Below are 18,304 nucleotides of genomic sequence, written 5' to 3' on the forward strand. Positions count from 1 at the left end.
CCTGTGCTGTCCTCACCTGCTGTCCACACACTGCACTTTCTGGCAGGGGTCACTGGATAGCTCAGGAATAGGAACATAGGAATTACTAGTTCCTCTTCTACCGCCCTTGTAGAAAGTTACAATGTTAATGGAGTTGTCGACTTACCATAGCAATCAATTTCTATCAATTAGTTCACAACAGACCCAGACATGAGGCAAGGAAAAACCCCAGTGGTGGAGAGTTTTGGGAACCATAGGCCCAAAGTCACCTGATCCTCCCAAGCATGCTGCACTTACCACATGTCATGTCTCAAATTACTCATATACTGTATCCCAAAATATTATTTTCTGAAAGAAATCTATGTAATTTGCCTGGAATCCCTGCGTTTTCTCCCCCCCCCCCCCACTTTATTAGCCTGGAGGCACTGAGGTCCACCCCACAGCCTCAGCACTAACCAAATGGATCTGAATCCATAAAAGTATTTAGAAGTTCATACTCAGATTCGCATTGTTTCATGTTGCAATCAGTTTTTGTCGTGTAAGTTCAGCTGCAGTTTTTATGTGCTTTATGTCTGATGTTGCATTCTCATGGAACAGGGCAGCTGAAATCCAAATTCATCTGAACTAGTTCAGTTTGGATCAATCCAAATAAATTCAATTTGCATCGATTCACAACTGCTCTCTGATTATCATCTGATTCAGTCCGAACAGTACAAGTTACTTTCTTAAGGGACACAGCTGATAAATCCTTTATGCTTGGATTTTAGGAATTTGACAAAGCAAATACACGGACAGTACATCAACTGTTCTGGGAAATCGATGAGATGCTGTTTGAGGGAAAGGTGAGCTGTCGAACTGAAAGCACTCAAACTGAGTGTAGAGAATGGACGAAACGTTCGCCCCAGCTCAGGTGAGTACTTTACAAAATAGAACATGTCACCTATCTACAGATAACAGTTAAAGACATCATTAACTGAAACAATAAGACGAAAGTAGCCATATGTGCAGCGAGGATGCCAAAAAAAATGAGGGAGAGGATTTTAACCCTAGTTGCCCAGCAAAAACCAGGCAGGTGGACAGTTAACAGGTGACTTACCCACCAATTTTCTGCCTGTTTCACACTGATCCTGATTTTAACCTGCTCTTCTGAGCAGTTGGCAAAGACACCCACCTGAAGTCGGTGAGGTCCTTTAAATATGCACATCGGGGACCAATGATGTCATTAGGCCCTGACTGAAATTTTAACTCTGCCTGAGTGGGGAATACACTGCAGCTTTCCTGCCAGGCTGAAGTTGCTCAGAAGAGGATCAGGACATGAAGAAGCTTTGAAAGGTAAGTTGTTTACTTTTCTTTGTGAGGTTAGGAGGAGCAGGAGTGCTTATATGGGGCCCACAAAGAAAGTTTAAGCCTCCCCTGGTCTGGATTCACCCCTCCCTCGAGACCTCCCAGAACTCCCTTCCTTCCAAACGCCCACGGCCGCCAAATTTTCCACAGGTCAGCTGTTGACTCCTGTCCATTCCAGGCAGGAAGTGAACAAGCAGCACGTAAAATCGCTGTGGCCTCATGCTGCTGCGCGACGAGCGAGAATTAACACGAGGTGGGTCTTAACTCCCACCAGAAACCCGCTGGGAGTTAAAATTCAACTCATGTAAGAGGGGGAAAAAAAGGTAATCTGAAACAAAAACAGAAAATGCTGGAAACACAGCACGTCAATCAGCATCTGTGGAGAGAACAGACACGTTAAGGTTTGAGGAATAACCCTTTATCAGAACAGAAAAATAAACAATTATTTAAATAGAAGCTGAACAAAGTGAAGGAAGGGGGGAGAAAACAATAGGGTATTGAATGATTTGTAACCTGTTTAAAAGAAAAACAAGAGATGGTTAGATGTCAAGAAGATGTTTACATCAGAGAACGAGAAGAAGCATAAAAGAAATAAGGGAAACATGGAATATGTGAATGGCTGAGACAGTGAGAGGTAAATCAGGTCTCAAGCTGAAACAGGAAAAGCTGGTGAAACAGGGCAAAAGAAGGAAAAAAAACAAAACCAGAAAATGCTGGAGATCCTCAGCAGCAACCGAATGCTGAGGAAAGGTTTTATTCCTGAATCGTCACCTGTCTCGTGTTTTATCGACGAACGCTGCCTGACCTGATGCGTACATCCAGTGTTTTTTCTTTTTCCAGCAGTATTCCTGCAGTATTTAGCTTTTATCTCAAGAAAAAAACAGGCTGACGCCAAGGTTGCAGACTCCTCCTCTAGCACTGTGTTCTGACAAAGGGTCCCCAGGACCCCACCTTGTTTTGCCAGCTTCTCCTATAATGATTGCTCTTCCTAGGTCTCTGTGTCTGTTGTTGCTTCCTTGGGTCTCTCTTTTGTTTTTGCATTAAGATGCTCAGCCAGCAACTTATTTAGAAAGAACCTAAAGTAAGTACTGGGCAGAGGCCTGAACGGTAAGCAATAAGCAGGGCATAGGACTAAAGAGTAAATGGTAAGCAAGACAGTGGCCTGAGAGGTAACCATAAGAAGGTTAGATGCCTGAGCAAAGAGCAGTGAGCAGAGCAGGGGTCTGAAGGAAAACAGTAAATGGGATAGAGGCTTGTAATATGAGTGGTAAGTATGGTCCAAGGTTAGGAAGTCATGAATGGACAAGTCAGAACCTGGAGAAAGGTCACAAGTCTGGACTACGATCAGTAAGTGGGATGGTGAACTGGAAGTTGAGCTGACAAAAACAGATGGTCTGAGAAAGCAGGGCAAAGACCAAGGGAAGTCTAGATTAAACTGCATTTATTTCAATGCAAGAAGTCTGATGGGCAAGGCAGATGAACTCAGGGCATGGATGGGTACATGGGACTGGGATGTTATAGCTATTACTGAAACATGGCTAAGGGAGGGGCAGGACTGGCAGCTCAATGTTCCAGGGTACAGATGCTATAGGAAAGATAGAGCAGGAGGTAAGAGAGGAGGGGGAGTTGCGTTCTTGATTAGGGAGAACATCACGGCAGTAGTGAGAGGGGATATATCCGAGGGTTCGCCCACTGAGTCTATATGGGTAGAACTGAAAAATAAGAAGGGAGAGATCACTTTGATAGGATTGTACTACAGACCCCCAAATAGTCAATGGGAAATTGAGGAGCAAATATGTAAGGAGATTACAGACAGCTGCAAGAAAAATAGGGTGGTAATAGTAGGGGACTTTAACTTTCCCAACATTGACTGGGACAGCCATAGCATTAGGGGCTTGGATGGAGAGAAATTTGTTGAGTGTATTCAGGAGGAATTTCTCATTCAGTATGTGGATGGCCCGACTAGAGAGGGGGCAAAACTTGACCTCCTCTTGGGAAATAAGGAAGGGCAGGTGACAGAAGTGTTAGTGAGGGATCACTTTGGGACCAGTGATCATAATTCCATTAGTTTTAAGATAGCTATGGAGAAGGATAGGTCTGGCCCAAAAGTTAAAATTCTAAATTGGGGAAAGGCCAATTTTGATGGTATTAGACAGGAACTTTCAGAAGTTGATTGGGAGAGTCTGTTGGCAGGCAAAGGGACGTCTGGTAAGTGGGAGGCTTTCAAAAGTGTGTTAACCAGGGTTCAGGGTAAGCACATTCCTTATAAAGCGAAAGGCAAGGCTGGTAGAAGTAGGGAACCTTGGATGACTCGGGAGATTGAGGCCCGAGTCAAAAAGAAGAAGGAGGCATATGACATGCATAGGCAGCTGGGATCAAGTGGATCCCTTGAAGAGTATAGAGATTGCCGGAGTCGAGTTAAGAGAGAAATCAGGAGGGCAAAAAGGGGACATGAGATTGCTTTGGCAGATAAGGCAAAGGAGAATCCAAAGAGCTTCTACAAATACATAAAGGGCAAAAGAGTAACTAGGGAGAGAGTAGGGCCTCTTAAGGATCAACAAGGTCATCTATTTGCGGAACCACAAGAGATGGGTGAGATCCGGAATGAATATTTCACATCGGTATTTACGGTTGAGAAAGGCATGGATGTTAGGGAACTTGGGGAAATAAATAGTGATGTCTTGAGGAGTGTACATATTACAGAGAGGGAGGTGCTGGAAGTCTTAACGCGCATCAAGGTAGATAAATCTCCGGGACCTGATGAAATGTATCCCAGGACGTTATGGGAGGTTAGGGAGGAAATTGCGGGTCCCCTAGCAGAGATATTTGAATCATCCACCGCTACAGGTGAGGTGCCTGAAGATTGGAAGGTAGCAAATGTTGTGCCTTTGTTTAAGAAGGACGGCAGGGAAAAGCCTGGGAACTACAGACCGGTGAGCCTGACATCTGTAGTGGGTAAGTTGTTAGAGGGTATTCTGAGAGACAGGATCTACGGGCATTTGGAGAGGCAGGGACTAATTAGGAACAGTCAGCATGGTTTTGTGAGAGGAAAATCATGTCTCACGAATTTGATTGAGTTTTTTGAAGGGGTAACCAAGAAGATAGATGAGGGCTGTGCGGTAGACGTGGTCTACATGGACTTCAGCAAAGCCTTTGACAAGGTACCGCATGGTAGGTTGTTACATAAGGTTAAATCTCATGGGATCCAAGGTGAGGTAGCCAATTGGATACAAAATTGGCTTGACGACAGAAGACAGAGGGTGGTTGTAGAGGGTTGTTTTTCAAACTGGATGCCTGTGTCCAGCGGTGTGCCTCAGGGATCGGTGCTGGGTCCGCTGTTATTTGTTATTTATATTAATGATTTGGATGAGAATTTAGGAGGCATGGTTAGTAAGTTTGCAGATGACACCAAGATTGGCGGCATTGTGGACAGTGAAGAAGGTTATCTAGGATTGCAACGGGATCTTGATAAATTGGGCCAGTGGGCCGATGAATGGCAGATGGAGTTTAATTTAGATAAATGTGAGGTGATGCATTTTGGTAGATCAAATCGGGCCAGGACCTACTCCGTTAATGGTAGGGCGTTGGGGAGAGTTATAGAACAAAGAGCTCTAGGAGTACAGGTTCATAACTCCTTGAAAGTGGAGTCACAGGTGGATAGGGTGGTGAAGAAGGCATTCGGCATGCTTGGTTTCATTGGTCAGAACATTGAATGCAGGAGTTGGGATGTCTTGTTGAAGTTGTACAGGGCATTGGTGAGGCCACACTTGGAATACTGTGTACAGTTCTGGTCACCCTATTATAGAAAGGATATTATTAAACTAGAGAGAGTGCAGAAAAGATTTACTAGGATGCTACCGGGACTTGATGGTTTGACTTATAGGGAGAGGTTAGACAGCCTGGGACTTTTTTCCCTGGAGAGTAGGAGGTTAAGGGGTGATCTTATAGAAGTCTATAAAATAATGAGGGGCATAGATAAGGTAGATTGTCAAAATCTTTTCCCAAATGTAGGGGAGTCTATAACGAGGGGGCATAGATTTAAGGTGAGAGGGGAGAGATACAAAACGGTCCAGAGGGGCAATTTTTTCACTCAAAGGGTGGTGAGTGTCTGGAACGAGCTGCCAGAGGCAGTAGTAGAGGCGGGTACAATTTTGTCTTTTAAAAAGCATTTGGACAGTTACATGGGTAAGATGGGTATCGAGGGATATGGGCCAAGTGTAGGAAATTGGGACTAGCTTAGTGATATAAACTGGGCGACATGGACATGTTGGGCCGAAGGGCCTGTTTCCATGTTGTAACTTCTATGATTCTATGATTCTATGAAAAACCTTACATGGGAATGCAAAGCGTTTGAGCAACAGTCAAGTTATATTTTTTTATTTGTCTGTTTCCGTATTTTGCTTTGTGCACATTCACATGCAAAAAAACAAAAAAATATTATAATAGAAAGAAAAAGTCTAATCTTGACTTCGAAATGCTGTTTGATGAAAAATAATGTAACTAACTGTATGGTTTGGATTCTGCCATCTCTTTTTGTACATGGTGCAGGATTTTGGGAACCCAGCTCTTGCTGCCGAAAGATGAAGGTTTTCAACATTTCCAGAGCAGAGGAAACAGCTCCATGATAACTAGGGCATTACCTAGTTTCTGTGATAGCACCAGCGATATGAAAGAGTAAGCTCTTATATCATTAATTAAACAGACCTTCAGCGAACATTATGAAAGAATTTTATGATCAGTGTTCGCTGATCTTTTGAATCATTTTTGTATCATGAAGGTTCTGGTCAGTTTTGCTTATTAAATGAATTGATGTTATCAAATTGTACTATTTTGAATTATGCTCTGTAATTCTTAATGATTTCAGAAAATAGAATAAATTACTATGGGTGGATGGATGATTAATATATTATGGTATTCCTCTATCCATTATTTTTGTGCAGGCATTAAGCTGCTTATTTTAAATACGTTAATACTCCTGATACACAGCAGACAAAGCAATCTAAACAAAAAGCAAAAAGAATGCTGCAGATGCTGGAAATCTGAAACAAAAACAGTTAATGCTCGAACACTCAGCAGGTCAGTCAGCACCTGTGGAGAGAACAGATGAGTTAATGGGCATAATTTTGACATGGTGGCGGGATCTCAGCTTGGGGGGGGGGGGTGGTGAATTGTGAAGCGGGAAAGGTTTTGCGTGCGTTGGCTCGAGCGATCGCGACTCAATTGAAGGCCCTTAATGTAACTTCCGGGTTTCGCATCTCCAAGCTGCTCAGTGGTCATACTGCGCACCTGAATGACGTACTGGAACTGGAGTATTTAAGGGGCCATTGCAACCAGGGATTTTGAGGGAGAAAGGAGGAATTTACAGATATGGAGTACCAAAGGACTAAGGCAGCACCCCGGTTTAATGACTCTTCGCTTGAGTTGCTACTGGCTGGTGTGAGGAGCAGGAGGGACATACTATACCTGGCTGATTGGAGGAAGTGCTCTGCCTCTGCCACCAAGAAGACCTAGCTCAAGGTGGCAGAGGAGCTGAGCAGCAGGAGCATGGTGGCAAGGACGTGGGTACAATGCAGGAAGCGCTTCAATGACCTAACCCCAGGTCAGTTACTGATTCACCTACATCCTGTGGTGTACATGACCACCACCCCCCACCCCCCCCCCCCCGCCTACTCCATCACATCACTCCTCACACCCACTTAAGTCTCATTATCAACTTACCTTCACTTTCTGTGCACTTCCTCACCTCCTCATTTGTGAACCCACCACTCCCACTCACCCCAATCCTGATGCAATGTCATGAATCTGTCTGTTACTCACCCTCTTTTTCATTGTCGGCCTCACCCAGAGCAATGCATCCATCGGGTGACCCCGTCACCGTCACTTACTCACACATTTGTTTTTTCTCCCCTTGTAGGAGAAGAGAGTGCAAAATGCACAGGAGATGAGTAGGACTGGAGGGGGGCCAACACAAATAGTACCCCTGACAGAGGCAGTGGAGGAGGCCTTGGAGATCAGCCACACGGTTGAATGCCTGGCCGTCAGAGATGGCAAGACTGGCAACCCACAAATGGCTGATGACAGAACTTTAACATTCTTTGCACACATCATGAATTGATGTTATCAATGATTGACCTGTTGCACACCTCAGTACGCTCATTGCAAACTAATTTCTGCGATAATTCTTATTATTGCTTTATGTTCTCCTCCAGAGCCTTCAAGGATTGATGAGGAGGCAAGCATCATGAAAGAGAGTGATACCTCAGAGGAGTTCTGTTCCTCTGAGGGCACACTGTTACATCATATCCAGCCATGCACCAGAGCAGATACTGGCATTTCGGTGGGTCCTGTTAGGCAGTTAGTTGGGTTGTCACCTGGCGTTCCCCACTCACAAGTGAGCATGAGCAGACACTGGTGGCAGGTGCAGCTATGGAGAGTCCGGGTCGGGGGGGCACACTCCTCTCCAAGCTCAGCTCAGCTAGACACAGATGATGAACCCCGGGGGTCATCGTTGAGATTGAGAATGATCGAGGTACAGATGCACCTTTGCGAGGTACTGGAAAACGTGCCACACTCACTCTCCGGAGAGGATGGAGGAGTCCACCTCCAGCATTAGTCGAATGGTGGCACAGGTAAGTGATGGAGAGAATGACAGCCTCCATGGTGCTTAAAGCATGGCTCACAAATTAGTCCATTCCGGCCATGACGACGGCGGACTCAAGATGCCAATTTTTCTGCTGCCTTAAATCGTCTGACAGATACTTTAGCCATGGCCTTAGAACGGGTCACAGATGTGCTGCAAGCTGTTGTCCAGCAGAGTAGTAGGAGTGATGAGCCCTGGCCCAGGAGAGGAATGATGGTGGAAGTGGGGGCACCACTCAAACGGCCCCACGTCTCACCCTTTGGCTCCCCCTCAACCAGTACCCGCAATGCTGCCTCCTCTCCCAATGGCCAAGTCAGCCCCTGCACAGGTGCAGGTGGAGCGGTCTTTGCCGGGGCCCTCAGGGGCTCCAAAACCCAGAGGGCGTAGGCCGAGAGCATCTCAGCAGTCAGGGCATGAACATGAGCAACCTGCCACTACCTCTGCTGAAGCCACAGGGGATGCTCCATGTAGAATCGATAGGAAGAGGAAGGTTTTGTAATCACTAAGGGTATGCATAAGGGTGTCTGATGAAATGTGTTTTTCCTTTATATTTGTTTTTTCTTACACACACCCTTATAATTCTCACCACCACTGCCACGTCTGTCGATTCTTGAGTCCCTTTTGTGAAAGCGCCCTTTCATTTGCTTCATCATGAATGCCACCCATTGGGCACGTTTACAATGAGTGTACGCGTGGTTGAAGGACAGTTTTGTGCAAACAGAGTGAGGTGGGTGGTGTTGGTGATGTGCTCGTTCCAGGCGGAGTGAGTACTTCACTATCTTCATTTTATATATCTCCTTATGAGAACCTATTAGATATGAGTGAATCCCTGAAATCACAAGCAGTTGCTGCTTTGCCGATGGGTTGCCCATCGTCCTCCTCCTCCTCCTCCTCCTCCTCCTCATTGTCTTCTTCAATGTTGCTGGCAGATGCGAATACTTCATGAGTGCATGGAACCTCATCCACCTGCAACCCTCTCTGTTGAGTGATGTTGTGCAGGACGCAACACACGACTATTATTCCACACACCCTCGCCGGTGAGTGCTGAAGAGTTCACCCAGATCGATCCAGGCACCTGAAGCGCTTCTTCAGCATTCCTATGGCTTGTTCAATGTCAGACCTGGTGGTGATGTGACTGTTGTTGTACCGCTGCTGTGCCTCGTTGGCGGGGTGTCATGAACCATGTCTGCAGGGGCTATCTCTTGTCTCCAAGCAGCCAGCCCTTAAGCCTGTCTTGTGTGTGGAAGAGGGCCGGGATGCTGGACTTGGGAAAAATGAAAGAATCATGACAGCTGCCAGGGAATTTGGCACACACCTGCAGAAACCTCTTCTGGTGGTCGCAAACCAGCTGTGCATTGATGGAGTGATATCCCTTTCGGTTGACGAACAATCCTGGATCATGTGCAGGTTCTTTGATTGCTACGTGTGTGAAATCAATGGTGCCCAGCGCTCATGGGAAGCCAGCCAGAGAGTGGAAACCCACTGCCCTCTCAGTCTGGCTGATGTCGTCGCGGGGAAAGGTGACGTAATCGGATGCCCTGGCAAACAAGCCATTTGTGACCTGTCGTATACACTTACATGCAGACGACTGAGAGATCCTGGTGATGTCATGATGTCACCGGTGGCCCCCTGGAAGGATCTGGAGGCGAAGAAATTGAGGGCAGTGGTCACTTTGAGTGTGATGGGCAATACGTGACCGCTAGACCCAGCTGGGAGCAGCTCTGCATGAAGGAGCATGCAGATGTCTGCTACCACCTGGCGACTCAATCTGAGCCCTGTGTAGGCACTGCTTCTCAGAGAGGTCCAGGAAGCTCAGCCTCTGTCTGTAGACCCTCTCGTGGGTAGCGCCTCCTGAGACCTCGGCCCCTCCGTTGGTCCTCTCTCTGTTCTTCTGCAGGCCCTTGTGGCGCATTTCTGTTTTGTGCACCTGCAACTCCCAGAACTGCACGCTGTGCCTGTCATGGATGGTGATGTGCCTCCTCCTCAGATGTACTGTAGAGTAAATCCATTGCGGCCCCCATCCTGATGTTGTCAGTTTGAGGGGGTCCAAAATGTGGGTAAATATGTGTGAACACAAGAATTCTGAGTGTGAACAAAGAAATCTTGGTCTAAGCACAAAGAACTTCCAGCCAAAGGTTTATCTGAGAGAACTGATTGCCCTGCTGCAAAAACTCACCTTTTCTTCACGAGTCAATCACTGGTTTAAAGGTCCAAATGAGGGCTGGTTGCAACTTGCCTCTGTTTCCATGGTGTGTTTCAGTGGCCGCAGGAGACATGTTCAGGAGAAGTTAAAATGGTTTGTGTAACTCATTACACAAAAAGTTAATAGGATTAAGTACATTAAACACCTAAATCGTCCCGCCTGCTCTATGTGCCGGCAGGACTTCCGGGTGTCAAAAGCGTGCACGCATCCAAACGCGAGAAGTAGGCGCGATGGAGCCGGGATGCGGTCCCGGTCTGAAAATGGAGTATTTTTACTGTCCACCCGCTCCCAACCCACCTGTTCTTGGGGGTTAAAGTTTACCCCAATGTTACAGGTATGGACCTTTTGCCAGAACTGGAGGAAATTTCAGCTGAACAGCATTTAAACATAAAGATGTATGTGCATGCGTCCATGTCGTGTATATATATGTACACACACATGTGTGTATGTGTGTGAGTGTGTGTGTGTGAGTGTGTACATGTGCGTGCTTTTCCTTTCCGTTTCCCTTTGTTTTGTTCCTTTTTTAAATGCTGTTCATCTGTGATTTCTTCCAATTCTGATAAAGGGTCTAAACCTGAAAGTTAACTTGTCTGTTCTCTCCCCAGATACTGACTGACCTGCTGAGGGTTTCCAGCATTTTCTGTTTTTGAGACAGAACAGTGTTGTTTGTCCACTGATAACGCCAACATGACTTCCAGCCTAGTTTTAAACCCATTCCTTACATTTTGATTTTCTTTATTTACATGTAAGAAATAAGTGCATCAAATACCATAAAGTTGCTCTGTTAATTGCAGTGCTTAGAACTCTAAAAATATAGGTTTGAATAAATTCCTCTTGTAGAATGTATAAGCCTTAAAAACATTTTAACCTTCTTCTCTCAGGCTGAGCGTCTCAGGCCTACGTCTGCTCCCTGCCCAATCTCCCTTCCACAGTGCATTAGGATCAACCTCCACTATGAGTTCCCTCGACTCAGACTCCTCCGTTTTCTCATTCCTGGAGGAGGAGATCTATGATATGGATGGAAAAATTGAAGAGTATTTTGCATATGACAGCAAAGAATGGTAAGTGCAGTTTCAATATTTGCAGGAAATAAATAACTTTTCATGTCCCATGTAGTAATTTGCCTAGTAACCAGGAATTATATTTGAGTGTAATCAAAATAATACAACCCAATAATGGTTTATCTAAATCTAATTTTAACTGCTTTCAGGAATGGTTTTAGGTTAATGTAAGTTGTGTTAGTGTTGATCATTCCTCAGTAGAAATAATAGGATAGAGGGCTCCACCAAAGGTTCAGGAAGTTTATCCAATGAATACCTGAGCTATGCAGACCTAGAAAGTCTCAGATTTGCTTCCCAGTCTGTTCTGATCTAGCAGACCTTAGCCGAGGCAGCAGTATTCGAGCCAGAATTGGCTGTGTTAAAGAAGGAGAAATCATCCAGTGAAAAGTGTGCACGCGTGGATCTCAGGTGAGGATAGGATGGGGTTTGGCTATGATGCCACCTCTGGTTGAATAGGCTACTGACACTCACTGCCAAGGCTTACCATAATAATGGCTACTTGGGTGAGGTACGAGACCCAACGAACCCAATGCTCAGTTTGGGTTCCGTCAGGACCACTCGGCTCCAGACCTCATTACAGCCTTGGTCCAAACATGGACAAAAGAGCTGAATTCCAGAGGTGAGGTGAGAGTAACTGCACTTGACATCAAGGCAGCATTTGACCGAGTATGGCACCAAGGAGCCCTTGTAAAATTGAAATCAGTGGGAATCAGGGGGAAACTCTCCAGTGGCTGGAGTCATACCTAGCACAAAGGAAGATGGTAGTGGTTGTTGGAGGCAAATCATCTCAGCCCCAGGACGTTGCTGCAGGAGTTCCTCAGGGCAGTGTCATAGGCCCAACCATCTTCAGCTGCTTCATCAATGACCTTCCCTCCATCATAAGGTCAGAAATGGGGATGTTCGCTGATGATTGCACAGTGTTCAGTTCCATTCGCAACCCCTCAGATAATGAAGCAGTCCGTGCCTGCATGCAGCAAGACCTGGACAACATCCAGGCTTGGGCTCATAAGTGGCAAGTAACATTCACGCCAGACACGTGCCAGGCAATGACCATCTCCAACAAGAGAGAGTCTAACCACCTCCCCTTGACATTCAACACCATTACCATCACTGAATCCCCCACCACCAACATCCTGGGGGTCACCATTGACCAGAAACTTAACTGGACCAGCCATATAAATACTGTGGCTACAAGAGCAGGTCAGAGGCTGGGTATCCTGTGGTGAGTGACTCACTTCCTGACTTCCTAAAGCCTTTCCAGCATCTGCAAGGCACAAGTCAGGAGTGTGACGGAATACTCTCCACTTGCCTGGATGAGTGCAGCTCCAACAACACTCAAGAAGCTCGACACCATCCAAGACAAAGCAGCCCGCTTGATTGGCACCCCATCCACCACCCTAAACATTCACTCACTTCACCACCGACGTACCGTGGCTGCAGTGTGTACCATCTACAGGATGCACTGCAGCAACTTGCCAAGGCTTCTTCGACAACACCTCCCAAACCCGCGACCTCTACCACATAGATGGACAAGGGCAGCAGGCACATGGGAACAACACCACCTGCACATTCACCTCCAAGTCACACACCATCCCGACTTGGAAATATATCGCCGTTCCTTCATTGTCGCTGGGTCAAAATCCTGGAACTCCCTTCCTAACAGCACTGTGGGAGAACCTTCACCACACGAACTGCAGCGGTTCAAGAAGGCAGTTCATCACCACCTTCTCAAGGGGAATTAGGGATGGGCAATAAATGCTGGCCTTGCCAGCGACGCCCACATCCCATAAACGAATAATAAAAAGAGAGAAGAAAATTGGCACTCATGAAACCAAACCCAAAAGGGATCAGAACAGCCATGATCTCATTAAATGGCGGAGCATGCTCGAGGGGCCAAATGGCCTACTCCTGCTCCTATCTCATATGGTCTTATGAAATCGTGTCTTGGGGTGCGGGGGTGGTGGGGAGAGGGAACGCGAGAAAATTGATAGAGATTTATTTAGATAAAAAGTAGTAATGAAGTTGACCAATGATTGAGTGTTGTTCCATACCATGAATAAAGGCTTCACAAGTTGTTTAAATTCATAACTGCCAGAACTACTTGATTCCAGCAAAAGTATCAGGAGGATTGGATCATGAAATACTTTCGAGTGATGCACTAAAATAATTTCAAATAGGTTTCTTGGAGAACAATAACTTCCAATCACACGGTATCACTCACATTGCACCATGCCTGCTTTAATGTATGAAACAATTATGACAATGTGTTGAAAATCGACAACTGCAATAATAAAACAAAAAAAAAGGAATGGACAATGTTTATATAGACTTGGATCAATCCAGGCTGTTCCCTTCAGTGGCTTTGTTCTTCTATTGGTAATTGCAGTGCTCCATTTAATAAGGGTTTTACTGGTGGTGCAGTGGGTTCATGTATTAATATGCTGTAACATGGAATTCTAATTCCCTGCTTGTAAAGTTGCTATTGCCGTCCAGGCTGTATGGAGGAAAGGGAGTCTTATGGAGCTGTATGGAGGGAAAGGAAATCAGAAAATCTTTCTTTCACAGCTCCTAATTACCCAAACACCAAGAACTTTTGCAGATTTCTGGGATGCAAGGGTGAGGGTGAATAAGTTAAACACGGAGACAAAGGGCCCGATATCAGGAGGGAGGCGAGTTGGCAGCAGGGGGTCGACTGGGCGCGTGGGTAACGCGCCCAGTGAAATCGATAGGTTTGGCACACGATCGTAAGTAAATTGAAGCCACTTACCTTGGCTTCTGGGTTTCGCGCTGGAAAGCTGCGCAGCGGGCAAACTGCGCACCCGCATCATAGGCTGTCAGCTGGAGGAGCCCTATTTAAAGGGGCAGTCCTTCACTGACTGATGCTGCAGAAAATAGGCAAAATTACAGCACGGAGCATCCCAGGGGGAAGGCTGCTGCCAGGTTTAATGATGCCTCATTCCAGGTCTTACTGGATGGGGTGAGGAGGTGGAGGAGGAGGAGGAGGAAGATCTTCCACCCGGTGGACGGGAGGAAGTGGCCTGCCTCTGCCACCAGGAAGGCCTGGCTCGAGGTGGCAGAGGAGGTCACCAGCACCACCAACATATCACGCACCTGCATACAGTGCAGGAGGCGCTCCAATGACCTCAGTAGGTCAGCCGAAGTGTGTACTCTTACTCATTCCCCTACACTCCGTCTGCCACATCACTGCCCCCACCCCACATCTCCTTCTGCACTGCCAACACTACTCTATCACATCACTCCTCACACCCACTGAACCCTCATCCTCCCCTTACCTGCACTTCCTCACCTCGCCAGTACTCATCCCACCACTACCACTCAACCCAATCCACATACAATCTCATGGCTCTGTCTCATACTCACCTTCTCAAGCATCTCTTTCACAGTCAGCCTCACTCAACCTGCTACTACCTGTGCTGCAGCCACAGGGCATGCATCACGTATGTGCAGTAGGAAGCGTAAGGCAAACGTATCGTGAGCATGAAGGGGATGCATAAGGGTGTTTGAGGGTTTGTCATGGTTTTTACTTATATTTGATTTCTGATCAACTCACATTACATATTATATTGTCACCACTACTGCAACGTCTTGGCCATTCTTGACTGGCTTGTGCAATAATGCCATTTCATGAGGTTCTCCATGAACACCCTTGATGCCATCCATTGGGTCACCTTACAGTGGGTGTATATCTAGTTGCACAACTACTTTGTGCAGGTGCCTGTTGCGCAGCACTGTGTTGTGTAGCTCCATATGGCGGAGATGGACAGCGTGCCTGGCAAGGCTGGTGATGTTGCTCGTCTTCCAATGGAATGATGAATGCAGCAAGGGACCCCTCCCCCATCCTGACGGTGTGAGTGTGAGGGGGTCCATAAAGTAGGTAAATGAGTTTGGACAGCAGAGTTTAGGGTATGATTTAATAATTTTGAGTGTGGAGACAACGGTGTGGCAGGCAAAACTTTGTCTGAGGTGACAGAGTGCCCTGCTGCAATGAATGAGGGTTTACCCCGCACCTGTTAAATGGACCTTTGCAGCTGCCACTGGCTGCTGGTTGCAACACGTCTGTTTAAACAGGGAATGTTTCCCCCAGCATGGGAAACACGCTCTGGGTAGTCCAAAATCCGAATCCTCCTAAAATCTCCAACTAATGAGGTCTGTAAACGACCTCAAGTGCCCAGATAATGATCTTGAGTGGGATCCCGCCGGCTTTGATTGCTGGTGGGAGTCCCGCATGCTGGGGCTGCTCATGCACTGATTCACGTCATTGGGGAACCCGGAAGTGGGCGGGTTGGAGCCGGGCTCCGGACCCGCTCTGGCAATCCCCAATTTTAGGAGCCCCCCCGCCACGAATGCACCTGCTCGGCCATCCAAAAATTGACCCCAAAAACTCCAATTTTAACATGGGGCGGGAATCAGGAGGATGGGGGCCAAAGCGAGCATTAAACCCTTCTGACGTCGGCAGCATGAGACCTGGGCGATTTTAACTCCTGGGCCTCATCTGCAAATGCCCACCTGAAATGAGTGGGATGCGGCATCTAGCCGGCGGTCAGGAGTGGAATGTCAACCGGCATGAGACCACTGGCAGGGATCAAAAGAATGGTCCTCAGCACTCAGGTAAGTTGTGGAGAGGGGTTTTCAGGAGGGCCCTATGATCGGGAGGGAGGGGAGCCCAGGCAGGGAGGCCTGAACTTTCCTTTTAGGGTCTGGAGGAGTACTCCTGGTCTCCCTGGCCTCACAAAACAAGTAAAAAAAGGTTTAAAAATAGATAAAGAGGAGGTACTTAAAAGATTGGCAGCACTCAAAATAGAAAAGTCACCTGATCCAGATGGGATGCATCCTAGGTTACTGAAGTAAGTAATGGTAGAAATTGCAGAGGCTCTGGACACAATCTTCCAATCCTCTTTAGATATGGGGATGGTGCCGGAGGACTGGAGGATTGCAAATGTTACACCGCTGTTCAAAAAGGGGAGAGGGATAAACCTGACAATTACAGGCCAGTCAGCCTAACGTCGGTGGTGGGGAAACTTTTACCGTCAATAATCCGGGACAAAGTAAATTGGCACTTAGAAAAGTATGGGCTAATAAATGAAAATCAGCATGGATTTGTTAAAGGAAAATTGTGTTTGAGTAACCTGTTTGAGTTCTTTGATGAAGTAACAGAGAGGGTTGATGAGGGTAGTGTAGTTGAGGTTGTGTATATGGACTTTCAAAGGCATTTGATAAAGTACCACATAATAGACTTGTTAGCAAAATTAAAGTCCATGGGATTAAAGGGACAGTGGTGGTGTGGTTACAAAATTGGCTAAGGGACAGAAAGCAGAGAGTAGTGGTGAACGGTTGTTTTTCAGACTGGAGGGAAGTATACTGTGACGTTCCCCCGGGGTCAGTATTAGGACCACTGCTCTTTTTGATATATATTAATGACCTGGACTTGGGTATAGAGGGTATAATTTTAAAGTTTGCAGATAACACAAAACTCTGAAATGTAGTAAACAATGTGAAGGATTTTAACAGACTTCAGGAGGACATAGACAGACTGGTGGAATGGGCAGACACAGGACAAGTTGAGAAGGCTGCTAAAAAGCATTTGGGATCCTGGGCTTTATTAATAGAGGCATAGAGTACAAAAGGAAGGAATTTATGCTGAACCTTTATAAAAGGGCGATGGGAAAAGAGCAGGAGATGTGGAACACTCTGCCCCCTCTAGTGCCCTGTGTGAGAACTGACTCAAACAATAAAATTAAAGCGGGTGGATTGAAATCACAGGCAGCACTGCAACTTGATAGGGGAAGATAGGGTTGCCTTCCCTCTGGTTTTGGACTGGACAGTCCAGTTTTTGAGTGGGCCATTTAGAAATTTCCAGAAGTTAAACTGGGCACTAACAGAATGTTTTTCAAAATGTAAGTCTATTTATCCCTCTTACTTATAATGCAGGGGCATTAGTTATTAGGGTCAAATGAATTTTCATTGGCAGCACAGAAGACATCAGCACTCGAGCCATAATTATTTTCCCATCCCACCGTAATTCTTCCAATCCTAAGACAAAAGCTTTATTGCTTAAAATAAAATGATGTTAATATTAAAGACGCAGAAGGATCATTTACCACCTAAATTATACAATAAGCTCAGTAATCATGGAATGATACAGCACAGAAGGAGGCCATTGGGTCCATCATGCTTGTGCCGGCTCTTTGAATGAGCCATCCATTTAGTCCCATTCCCCTGTCCTTTCTCCTTCAACTATTTATCCAATTCGCTTTTGAAAGTTATTATTGAATCTGCTTCCGCCACCCTTTCAGGCAGTGCATTGCAGGTCATAACAACTCGCTGCATAAAAGTTTTATTCTTCATGTTGCCTCTGGTTCTTTTGCCAAAAACCTTAAATCTGTGACCTCTGGTTACCGACCCTTTTTTAAAATTCATTCATGGAATATGGGCGTCGCTGGCGAGGCCGGCATTTATTGCCCATCCCTAATTGCCCTTGAGAAGGTGGTGGTGAGCCGCCTTCTTGAACCGCTGCAGTCCGTGTGGTGAAAGTTCTCCCACAGTGCTGTTAGGTAGGGAGTTCCAGGATTTTGACACAGCAACGATGAAGGAACGGTGATATATTTCCAATTCGGGATGGTGTGTGACTTGCAGGGGAACGTGCAGGTGGTGTTGTTCCCATGTGCCTGCTGCCCTTGTCCTTCTAGGTGGTAGAGGCTGCGGGTTTGGGAGGTGCTGTCGAAGAAGCCTTGGCAAGTTGCTGTAGTGCATCCTGTGGATGGTACACGCTGCAGCTACAGTGTGCCAGTGGTGAAGGGAGTGAATATTTAGGTGGTGGATGGGGTGCCAATCAAGTGGGCTGCTTTGTCCTGGATGGTGTCGAGCTTCTTGAGTGTTGTTGGAGCTGCACTCATCCAGGCAAGTGGAGAATATTCCATCACACTCCTGACTTGTGCCTTGTAGATGGTGGAAAGGCTTTGGGGAGTCAGGAGGTGAGTCACTCGCCACAGAATACCCAGCCTCTGACCTGCTCTCGTAGCCACAGTATTTATGTGGCTGGTCCAGTTAAGTTTCTGG

At 46.5% G+C, this 18,304-nt stretch overlaps 1 protein-coding gene across 2 annotated transcripts in view; it reads left to right on the plus strand.

The window, feature by feature from the left end:
- Positions 1-18,304, plus strand: part of LOC137323270 (protein FAM149A-like) — a 145,243-nt gene that overhangs the window by 87,447 nt on the left and 39,492 nt on the right. For both annotated transcript variants that reach the window (XM_067986764.1, XM_067986770.1), the window contains exons 4-6: positions 747-889; positions 5,872-5,997; positions 11,048-11,227. In XM_067986764.1, the coding sequence (XP_067842865.1) occupies positions 747-889; positions 5,872-5,997; positions 11,048-11,227 (449 nt within the window). The remainder of the gene's footprint in view (positions 1-746; positions 890-5,871; positions 5,998-11,047; positions 11,228-18,304) is intronic.

Source organism: Heptranchias perlo, chromosome 1, assembly GCF_035084215.1.
Source record: "Heptranchias perlo isolate sHepPer1 chromosome 1, sHepPer1.hap1, whole genome shotgun sequence".
Taxonomy (NCBI): domain Eukaryota; kingdom Metazoa; phylum Chordata; class Chondrichthyes; order Hexanchiformes; family Hexanchidae; genus Heptranchias; species Heptranchias perlo.